This window comes from Doryrhamphus excisus, linkage group LG17 (assembly GCF_037039965.1).
Source record: "Doryrhamphus excisus strain RoL-2023G ecotype Guam linkage group LG17, RoL_Dexc_Guam_v1.1, whole genome shotgun sequence".
Classification (NCBI taxonomy): domain Eukaryota; kingdom Metazoa; phylum Chordata; class Actinopteri; order Syngnathiformes; family Syngnathidae; genus Doryrhamphus; species Doryrhamphus excisus.
Genome location: NC_136373.1, coordinates 5,839,213 through 5,850,948, shown reverse-complemented (window position 1 = coordinate 5,850,948; position 11,736 = coordinate 5,839,213). Strand labels below are relative to the sequence as shown.

At 42.7% G+C, this 11,736-nt stretch overlaps 1 protein-coding gene across 1 annotated transcript; it reads right to left on the bottom strand.

The window, feature by feature from the left end:
* Positions 1-292: 292 nt before the first annotated feature.
* Positions 293-6,835, bottom strand: LOC131136734 (E3 ubiquitin-protein ligase TRIM39). Its single transcript, XM_078797868.1, has 4 exons — positions 6,201-6,835; positions 4,828-4,967; positions 2,338-2,505; positions 293-1,392 (listed from the first exon to the last, which is right to left on the bottom strand). The coding sequence occupies exons 1-4, from the start codon at positions 6,735-6,737 to the stop codon at positions 684-686; spliced, it is 1,554 nt and encodes a 517-aa protein (XP_078653994.1). The 5' UTR covers positions 6,738-6,835; the 3' UTR covers positions 293-683.
* Between the last annotated feature and the right edge of the window lie 4,901 nt (positions 6,836-11,736).

Below are 11,736 nucleotides of genomic sequence, written 5' to 3'. Positions count from 1 at the left end.
GTTCAGTATATATTGTTGACATTTAAATATAAGGTCGTGTTTTACTCCTACATGGCAACAATCCCGTCATGTTCATGCACTAGGTAAATAGAAATATTAATATTAAATAGAAACACTTACATAAATGAATGCCATTGATTTTTTTAAACATTTACTTAACTTAAATTGTATTATGCTGTATAATATACTGCACAATGTGTTGCACATTATTAATATTCACTACAGTAATTTCTCTAAAAAGCTACACAAAGCTACACAAAGATGTTAAAACAATACCTACAAATACTCAATACACAAGTATCATCATCATTTTTTATTTGTTGTGTAGAAAAAGTGCACAATTCATGTTTACATATTATTGAAAAAAAATAAAAAGCAAATGATTCACTATATTTACATAACTCCATTGTTTTTCATAGAGAGAAAAACAAGTGTAATCATCTGCATGAATCAAAATAGTAATACGTGTAAACAAATTATTGCCTGATTAGAATGCTATATGTAAGTGATGTTATGATGCTAGATAGCAAATTAACATTTTATTACCTTCACTGCAGCTCTACATTATGAGTATATGACATGTTTTAGGTACCCTGACACAATAAAAGCAGGGAATATAAAACCTATGTGTATAGTTTATTGAGTGTTGTGTTCAAAGACAGAATACCACGGGGCTCATATGCTCACAAGCCACATTGGAGAGTAATCCAGGAGTCTGGTGTGTTTGAGTGAATGCTGAAAGCGGGGTAAACCGCCTCTTTAAACCCAGCCTTGAATGTGTACAGATGCTCCCTCTTCCCTTTAATGCTGTGGAACATCAAGGTGCCCCCTTCATAGTCCAATGCCACCTCAATCTTCAGCGGCTGATTGACCATATCCCGAAGAACCACGCTGGACAAAGACTTGCAGGCTGTCAATTTCCCATTTTTCCACTGAAGCCGCCAGGACACGGAGTTGTGTCCCAGGCGGCTGTGGTCTCCGCGTCGTGGAATGGTTTTGTAGCATACCCCCAGTGACCACATGCTGTTGGGTCCCACCTCCACTACCCACACGTGTTCGCCGCTGGAGAAGCCCTGGCTACACATGACCTGCGGGGCGCTGGTGAAACGCTCCGGGTGATCGGAGTAAGGCTGCTTGCTGGAGCTGTACTTGGCCGTGCGCTGGTCGTTGGTCAGCTGGAGGCTGGGGTGGGCCGTGCTTGAATTGAAGGTGAGTTCCAGGGGATTGAGGAGGATGCAGAGGGACTCGCAGAGGCGGCTCAGTTCCGCTTGGAAGGCATCGGTCCTGAGGCCTGCCTGCAGCTGCTTGGTGTTGAGGGGGGCTTTGGTGAGGATCTCGCAGGGGATGGTGCCTGTAACGGCCTCCTGCATCTTCTCTTCTATTGCCATAAACCTAAAAAGAATACAAAACCCAATGGTTGCCATATAAGACATCTTGTGACACTTCTATTCATTCATTCATTTTCTACCGCTTTTATTCACGAGGGTTACGGGGCATGGTACACCCAGGATTGGTGGCCAGCCAATCACAGGGCACATATAGACAAACAACCATTCACACTCACATTCATACTTATGGACAATTTGGAGTCGCCGGAAACCGGAGTACCTGGAAAAAACCCACGCATGCACGGGGAGAACATGCAAACCCCACACAGCGATGGCCGAGGGTGGTATTGAACTCATGTCTCCTAGCTGCGCGCTAATCACTTGACCGCCGTGCAGCCCTCACAAATTATTGCAGATAAACGATACTATTGTCAACATTATTTTGATAGTTTGGGCTAATTTCATACACCAGGTGAGCGTACGCTGCGGCAATTTTTGTGGGCAGCGCAGCGCAGTCCGGTGCAGCGCAGTCCGGCGCAGCGCAGTCCGGCGCAGCGCAGTCCGGCGCAGCGCAGTCCGGCGCAGCGCAGTCCGGCACAGCGCACCCACACCTCCATCCCTCCCACTGCCGCAAGTGGCAAAGAGGGAGGAGAGAAGGCGTTAAAGGGTTGAACACAGCCGAGTGCAATCTTAACCAAATTGGAGTGGAATTGAACCCTGGTCTCCTAGCTGTAAGGTCTGCGAGCTAACCTCTTGTGCAGCGTACATTTCTATTCATCTAAAAAAAATAATATTTAAACGTAAAGTTTTTGTAATGCCACACCAAAAGTGGTACCTGGCAAAGTGACAATATGTATCGACAACCATAGAATCTTTATTGAAATACACAGTAAGTGACTGTCCTGGCTGCTCAGTACAATATCTCTAAATGTGGCAGTAAGTCAACACTATTATTACGTATTAGGCCCTGAGATGGAACAATGACACATCATTAAATAAAAAATAGTACCTGCTTATGAAGACGCATGTGTCCGTCACTTCAAGAACCTCAGCTGCACTTTGCTGTGCGTCCACTAGTAGCTGCTGTTTCTCCTCCAGAGCACTCAGTCCCAACTGCCAGCTCTTCCTGCGCTGACCTTGCTCCTCCTCCAAAAGCTTGTGCAATCTCTCCCTGTACCTGAATGGAGCACCCAGACAAAGGAAGAGAAAAATTGATTAATTTTACACATTTCATGAATTATAGTTGGGGGGGTCCATTCAGCTATTTGATAGTGGTATTATTCAATCAACCTTTAGTCCGTCCACATTTCACATTACACAAAAAACTACTGATCCGTACACCTTTATGGTTCCGGCATATGCTGGAGCCTATCCCAGCTGGGTAGGGTACACCCTGGACAGGTCACATATCACACGCAATCACATTCATACCTATGGACAATTGTCATTGTCGGACACACTTTGTCAGAGGCACAGTTGATGTGGTGGAACTGAGGAGAAGCCGAACATGTGGCAACCTCGCCTGCTCAAGGATGAACACTCATTGTCGGACACACTTTGTCAGAGGCACAGTTGATGCAGTGGAACTGAGAAGAAGCCGAACATGTGGCAACCTCGCCTGCTCAAGGATGAACACTCATTGTCGGACACACTTTGTCAGAGGCACAGTTGGTGCGGTGGAACTGAGGAGAAGCCGAACGTGTGGCAACCTCGCCTGCTCGAGGATGAGCACTCATTGTCGGACACACTTTGTCAGAGGCGCAGTTGATGTGGTGGAACTGAGGAGAAGCCGAACATGTGGCAACCTCGCCTGCTCAAGGATGAACACTCATTGTCGGACACACTTTGTCAGAGGCGCCGTTGGTGCGGTGGAACTGAGGAGAAGCCGAACGTGTGGCAACCTCGCCTGCTCGAGGATGAGCACTCATTGTCGGACACACTTTGTCAGAGGCACAGTTGGTGCGGTGGAACTGAGAAGAGGCCGAACATGTGGCAACCTCGCCTGCTCGAGGATGAGCACTCATTGTCGGACACACTTTGTCAGATGTTGGTGCGTACAGTATGTGACGCACAGTGTGTCTGAAACAAATGCACCTTTCCTGGCGAGACTGTGCTGCTTCTCGCTCCAACAACAATTTGGTGACTATTTCACGAGGATAAGTGGCATAGAAAATGGATGTACAGTCGAGTTAAACTGGCAACATCTGCCTATCTATTTATTATGTCATTTTCCATGAACCAGAAAGCCTGGTTGTGACAGTGTGTGTGTCTAGTTATGTAACTTTTAATGCTTCGTCATTTCTTTTGACTTGATAATAGGGCAATTTGTTTTTATTTTCATTCTCGTAATGTCGTCCTCACATTGACAAGCACACGTGTCTCAGTGAAAGCCACGTGAAACGAATGAGACTTTAATGATCATGGCATGAAATGCAGATGAACCAGCCGTCTGACAACAAATGACTGACACCGGTTCAGTGATTGGCATGTGTTCTGCTACTGTCACTGCCTGGACCTGCTTTGCAAGTCTGGAGGCACAAAGTGAAAGTATCTCCTGTTGTGATAAAGCTGTATCTAACTGGCACAGGTAACCAACTACATGGGAAGATAGAAGTTCTAAATACTATAGAAATGTGTATTATATTCATTCATTCATTTTCTACCGCTTATCCTCACAAGGGTTGCAGGGGGTGCTGGAGCCTATCCCAGCTGTCTTCAGGAGAGAGGCGGGGTACACTGGACTGGTCCCCAGCCAATCACAGATGTATTATATGACTACATAGAAATATTTAACAAATTAATTATAGTATAGGTTGCACGGTGTTCGAGTGGTTAGCACGCAAGCATCACAGCTGCTAGGACACCCGCATTCAATTCCACCCTCGGCCATCTCTGTGTGGAGTTTGCATGTTCTCCCCGTGCATGCGTGGGTTTTTTCCAGGTACTCCGGTTTCCTCCCACATTCCAAAAACATGCTAGGTTAATTGGCGACTCCAAATTGTCCATAGGTATGAATGTGAGTGTGAATGGTTGTTTGTCTATATGTGCCCTGTGATTGGCTGGCAAACAGTCCAGGATAGTACCCCGCCTCTCGCCCGAAGACAGCTGGGATAGGCTCCAGCACCCCCCACAACTCTCGTGAGGACAAGCGGTAGAAAATGAATTGATGAATTATAGTACAGGCTGCACTGCGCATGAGTGGTTAACACGCAGGCCTCACAGCTAGGAGACCCGTGTTCAATTCCACCCTTGAAGACAGCTGGGATAGGCTCCAGCACCCACTGCGACCCTCATGAGGATAAGCGGTAGAAAATGAATGAATGAATTATGGTATACATGGTAATAAAAAATCTGAATCCTTTTGTGTCTGGATGCTAAGACTTGGTAGAGAAACTGAAAAATAACTTGACAGCTATTAAAAAGTAAAACATGCTAGCATTACTTATCTCCGAATCCAAGCATGATTTATGTTCTCTTTGACATATGTCTGCAACATTACCCGTCCACCAGTGCGGCCATGGCGTCCACCAATGTGGCGGCCCTGTTGACCAGTTTGTCGCCGATAGCCACAGACTGTCCCTGCTCCTCATTTGCCTTCTGTATGAGAAAGTCTGTCATCTTCAGCTTACCGGAAACCACCTGCACACATTTAATGTATGTGTCACTCATGGAATAAAAACTCAAATACAAAAAAGTCGAATGGATATGCTATTCTGGTAACAAGTAAGGATAATTCATAATGCCGCCTACAGAGATTTTATTCTAAAATCACAAATACATAAACTTGCTGATATGGTTAATGTTCAAACTGCTAAAATAATGCATAAGGCTAAAAATAACCAATTACCTAAATATGTCATCCAATACTTCTTTACAAGAGAGGAGAAATATGATCTCAGGGAAGAACTACATTTGAAACACTTCTATGCTAGGACTACGTTAAAAAGCCATAGCATTTCAGTATGTGGAATCAAACTATGGAATGGATTGAGTAAGGAAGTCAAACAATGCACAACGATGAGCCAATTCAAGAAACAATGAGTATATATACGTATATGTACTCATATATCACTATATTGACACTTACTATGGTACCCATTATGTCATTGTATGGTCATATCACCTCCTACTTTGGTACGTGACAAAAAATTAAATAAAAGTAAAATAAAGTAAAAAAAAAACTTGAACTATATTAGGAAAGCAGGAAGTGAACAAATGTAACAGTACATCTGGTACTGATTGTAAAAGTACCAGATGGAGGGGTAGGATTTAATAAGCTTTGCTTCTTCCTACTCCTTTTGGACATGTGGAACTGTGAACTGATTATGTGATGCATTCAATTGTAATCTGATACATGTTCAAATGAAATTAAACCATTACCATTACAAGTACTGGACATGGGTGAAAACTCAACACTATTCAGGGTTGCAGGTTCTACTATAGAAACAGTAACAACAAATAGTTAATCCCTGATGTATTACTTCCATCCTATGCTATGATATCCAACAGTTGTACTGTACATAAATAAGAAGTGTGCTTGTGTGGTTTATTGGGGACTTGGAGAAGAGGCAGACAGGAAGTGACATTAAGGGTTCGAACAAGTTTCTGTAGGTTACGGCTGCAACAGTAGCCTGTGTTTTTATTTGGGATCATTAAGCCTGCGGTGAGATAATTCAAACCTGTTCTTCCAGCAACAATCTGGTTAGAGTTTACATTACAGTAACACTACAACTTCATTGTCCATGAATGCATCTTTTGAATGCCTTGTTGATTATTGACGAACAATAAAAGTCTTATGTCTAAATGTGATTTATATGGAAAAAAACAATGATGTCCAGAAACATAATGAGTAGAAAAAGGTCAGAGGTCTACCTTGGTGCGGATCTCCAAGGCATGTCTCATCTCTTCCTCAGCAACCCCAAAGGTAAGAACATCATGGTTGTGGTGTTGACCCTCCATGAGACACTTGGAGCACAGCAAGGTCATATCTGTGGAGCAGAAGTACTCCAGGGGACGCCCGTGGATGTCACAGCACTTCACCTCCAACTTTGGGCTCTGAGCTTCACTCTTCACTTCCTGAGAAACATCAGTAGGATCGTCGGAATCTTTCACCTGTGTCTTCTCATTCTCCTGTTGAGGGCTCAGCTTAGATGAGGCTGCTAGGTAACCCTCGATGATGCTGCTCAGTTTGAAGTTCTTCTGGAGGCATTGAACGCCCGGAAACTCCATGCGACACTCCGGGCATCGCAAGACCGCATCGCTTTCTTCTGCTTTGCCTGTGGACTGGAAGATACAAGCCTGGCAGTAATTGTGGCCGCAGGGGAGAGCGACGGGGTCCGAGTAGATCTGAAGGCAGATGGCACAGCTAAGCTCGTAGGCCAGCAGCTCTTCTGGCTTGGAAACACTCATGATGAAGAAGAAGAATATTCTTGTTTCTATGTTTCTCTATTCAGAACCTAGGAAGACTCATCCTAATCCACTTCGTCTCCTCTTGAGTCCTGGCAAGTCTGTGGGTAACAATAAAATGAGAAAGCCAGTCGGTGTACAACATGCTTGCCAGGAAGAACAACATTCCTTTCACAGAGCAACGGGAAATCCATCACAACATGAGGGTTGTTGATGGTCAAAATATGCAACAGTTATTGTACTCTTTACTAACTACGCTTTTTCCATGAACTAAAATAACCTTAACTTCACAGGGTACTGTATCTCACACAAGTGAGTATACCGCTCAAAATTTGCACGGTGGTCGAGTGGTTAGCGTGCAGGCCTCACAGCTAGAAGACCCGAGTTCATTTCCACCCAGAGTTTGCATGTTCTCCCTGTGAATGCGTGGGTTTTCTCCGGGTACTCCGGTTTCCTCCCACATTCCAAAAACATGCTAGGTTAATTAGGAACTCCAAATTGTCCATAGGTATGAATGTGAGTGTGAATGGTTGTTTGTCTATATGTGCCCTGTGATTGGCTGGCCACCAGTCCAGGGTGTACCCGGCCTCTCGCTCAAAGACAGCTGGGATAGGCTCCAGCACCCCGCGATCCTCGTGAGGATAAGCGGCAGAAAATGAATGAACAAGTGAAAACACACTGGACATATTTTGATCCAAAATGAACAAAAAGTATATTTTCGGCCACCAATCAGTAAGGGCCAAATTCCATGAAAAAGTACAGTATCGGCATATGGGTTCGATTCTACGCTTGTTCATGCGTGGGTTTTCTCCGGGTACTCCGGTTTCCTCCCACATTCCAAAAACATGCTAGGTTAATTGGCGACACCAAATTGTCCATAGGTATGAATGTGAGTGTGAATGGTTGTTTGTCTATATGTGCCCTGTGATTGGCTGGCCACCAGTCCAGGGTGTACCCCGCCTCTCGCCCGAAGACAGCAGGGATAGGCTCCAGCATCCCTGTGACCCTTGTGAGGATAAGTGGTACAAAATGAATGAAAGTGAATGTACTCAACAACTCAACATACACAAGTAAGTACCAAGATAATTAATTGACATGAGGGAAAACTGGAGGTGTTGCACGGTAGACGAGTGGATAGCATGTTAGCCACCAGGAGGTCATGAAGACCTGGGTTCGAATCTCCGCTCGGACATCTCCATATAAATGTGAGTGTGTATTGTCTGATTGGCTGGCGACTGGTCCAATCGCCCAAATTCAGCTGGGATAGGCTCCAGGAGCCCAGCGCATGATGGATGGACCCCAAACATGCTTGACTATTGTGTCGGTAAGACATAATTATCTCTATAATACGTATGTGTTATTGTCCTTAGATTAGATTGTACTATATTTATTTAAATGTTTCAGCAGCAGAAATACACAAAAAGAATAATATACCAAATACCTATTTAAAAAAGGAAACAATCTATGAGTTTAAAAAATAAAAATAAAAAACATATATTAAAAACAGATTTTTAATTTAAAAAAATTATAATTAAAAATATAATTAAAAATAAATAATTATTTTTAATACATTTTTTTATTTTAAAAAAATCTTAAACTATATTAGGAAAGCAGGAAGTGAACAAATGTAACAGTTAGTGATTGTAAAAGTACCAGATGGAGGGGTAGGATTTAATAAGCTTTGCTTCTTCCTACTCCTTTTGGACATGTGGAACTGTGAACTGATTATGTGATGCATTCAATTGTAATCTGATACATGTTCAAATGAAATTAAACCATTACCATTTTATTTGTAGCCAGGAGCTGCCGGTATGGGAAAACTGGGCACACAGTAAATGTGGGAACCTGCTTTTGTAAACAGTTGAATCCCATGCACTATACCTGTACCACTACACCTGCGCGTTAGACTCATGTTGAGTGTAAACACAGCAATAATACCCCCCTTTTGCTTCCATTTTTCCATCAGAAAGTCACTTCTAGTTGTCCCTCATCCCTTAAAATAGTTTATAAATGATCTTCAAAGTACAAAAATATTAACGGAGAAGTCATACATACCAAGTGTCAGTAATGACACAACACATTAATGACCCATGACATGACGGTACATTACCTTCAACCACGGCATGCCCGATACGATACACTGAAAAGAACTTCTTGTTCTATTCCGTGTGGAAGAAGTGAGTTTTTGTCTTCTTACTTTGTCTTTCTTTCCCAACGCCGTTTGAAAACCTTTCTTAAATTCAGAAGAAGTCAATTGGAGGCTAACTAGTTCGCTTGCTAGCATCCATTCATTGTTGAGGTGTAAACAAAGAATAATAGCAGAGTAAAGATGACTACATGGCTGTAATTATATAACAAAAAGTATTTAGAAAGTCCTAAACAGGTTTTATAATTAACCGCAATATAAACGATGTAAATGCTTGACTAAATATGAATGATTAGCATTACACATTCACATAATTTCTGTCCATTTCATTGGACAATGGTGCATACAGTATTTGTGTGTACATAACATTGGAGATATGAGACATGGCGGTGATGGGGGAAATTTTCGATGTTATGTAAGAGTTGAAAGCAGGTCAGAAATGTGATGGCATTGTAAGGGTTGAGATTGATAAAGTTAAAGAAAAGGCCTTATCCATCCATCAAGACTATTTATATAGGGGGTTGGTGCAGTTAAGCTCGTACATAAGAGTATGTTCTAGTGCTAGTCAGCACTTGAGTAGCAGCTGTAGCCTTAATAGGCTTGCTAGAGTTCCACTAATAGTGATAGAAGTGTTAGGATTTGCGATGGAGCTGTCGAATGCTGGACCCCCAGTATGCAGAGACAGGGGCTATGTGCAAAATAATAATAATAATGATAATAATACTTATTAGGCATGAGCAGGTAAAGGTACTCACAGTAGAGGTGTGTCAGGTTCAAACTCCAGTGACACTTGACGGGTCCCTACTACATAGTCGTGCAACTCTAAGGGGGGGGCAGTTGCACGAGCTGTATTTGTTTGTCTATGTGTGTGTGTGTATGTGAGAGTAATTACTTTTATTGTTTTTGTTTTATTGTTTTTGTTTTATTGAGTTCTTAATTTGGCACATTCTTGCAGGATTAATATGAGCATCTGCAGGCTCGTTGCTGGCACTTCCAGGCACCTCCAGGACCTGGGGGTTGCTGGGGGTCTCTGATCAGGGTCACGGGAACATTCCCTCTTCAGCACATTCAAACACTTTTTATTGTCTAAGCAAATTGATAGAAGGGTGATAACTAACACTATAATAATTGTATCTACATTTTATTTTATTTTAACAAGGTGAAGGAGCAATAATGGTTTTCCACGAAACATAAACCTGGACGTACAAAAGAAGCTTACAAAATAAGATGGATATACTTGGGGATGGCATGGAGAGAATCGAACAAAGTCAATGGCTTTTTCCACTTTCCTGACCTATAAATGTAGTTAAAATGTTGTATTCTTGTGTTAAACCATGCCAAAGTTTCAGATAATGAGGTTTGCACATTTGGAAGTGAGCCCTCAAACACTCAGTTTCAGAGGGTGTGGTAAAACTGCCCCTTTGTGATGTCACAGAGGGATGAACTTCCTTATATATAAACTGTCTGCCCTGCCCCGAGCTCTGATACTCTGTTTACGAAACAAGCTCAGGCAGAAGTTATTGTATTTTGTCGATCCCAGCAAGAGGGTCTGCCCGCAGGCCTCACAGCTAGGACACCCGAGTTCAATTCCACCCTCAGCTATCTCTGTGTGGAGTTTGCATGTTCTCCCCGTGCATGCGTGGGTTTTCTCCGGGTACTCCGGTTTCCTCCCACATTCCAAAAACATGCTAGGTTAATTGGCGACTCCAAATTGTCCATAGGTATGAATGTGAGTGTGAATGGTTGTTTGTTTATATGTGCCCTGTGATTGGCTGGCCACCAGTCCAGGGTAGTACCCCGCCTCTCGCCCGAAGACAGCATGAGATAGAGTCCAGCACCACCACCTCTCCCTGACCCTAGTGAGGATAAGCAGTACAAAATGAATGAATGAATGACCCTCTCACGTATGCAAATATCATGGCAAACAGAAAGCAGTTTGTTCTTTTCTTGTTGGATCATTTATGGGTTGACTCACACTCAGATGTTTTCCACATAGTCATGAACAACCTGCTTTATCCAAAAACCAAAACAAAGCATCTTTGATGGTGCTGATATTCAAAAATACACAAAAACCTATGCGGAGGTGTGCTGACTCTGCCGCTCGTCACCCAGACATTTGTACAGGAGTCCATGTTGGATGAATGTAAGATTATAAAGTCTCCCTTTGAGCTCTTTTTTTTGCTTACATCTCTGATTGGACCACAGTAGTGCGGTGCTGAGCCAGCTCCTTCTTCACTCCAGGCCTATGATTAGAGCCAAGTCGCTGCCACTGGAAGAAAACACAGTTCTGTGTTGTTTCTTATAGTTGTTATTCCAAGGACATTTTGTACCTTTATCTTTAAAAACATTATAATTATCAGCTTTGTTCCTTAAATTAGCTTAAAAACCACACTAGAAAATGTTTTTTCTAACTACTTCTACTGGCTTCATATTTGTAATTTTAATATTTGTCCATCAGACATCACTACTATCTGAAAAGACAGTTAGCAAAACTAACTCTGAGGTAGCAGAGATAAGGATGCTGAGGTTCTCAATGGGAGTGACCAGGATGGATAGGATCAGGAACAAGTACATCAGAGGGATATTACATGTTAGATTCCTTTGAGATAAAGTCAGAGAGAGGTCAGACTTATATATACACACGCTTGTGTAAATGTTGGTAGGCTAATATTTTTGTCATTAGATCAAGGTCTGTGAGTGATTTTTAGGAACTTCTTAAGGATTAAACAACATCATCGTGCAGCTATACTTAGTAAGAGAAATATAAAGGGAAAAGGGGTGAGAAAGAGCAAGCAAGGATGTGTAGCGTGAGGAGGGGGGGGCGGCTTAGAGTGGGGCAAATCTGGAACCAATAAA

Coding starts and splice junctions, on each gene's coding strand:
- LOC131136734 (XM_078797868.1), bottom strand. CDS start 6,737: ATGAGTGTTTCCAAGCCAGAAGAGCTGCTGGCCTACGAGCTTAGCTGT. Junction 4,968..6,200: donor CCTTGGAGATCCGCACCAAG/GTAGACCTCTGA, acceptor AAATGTGTGCAG/GTGGTTTCCGGTAAGCTGAA. Junction 1,393..2,337: donor ACATGCGTCTTCATAAGCAG/GTACTATTTTTT, acceptor TATTCTTTTTAG/GTTTATGGCAATAGAAGAGA.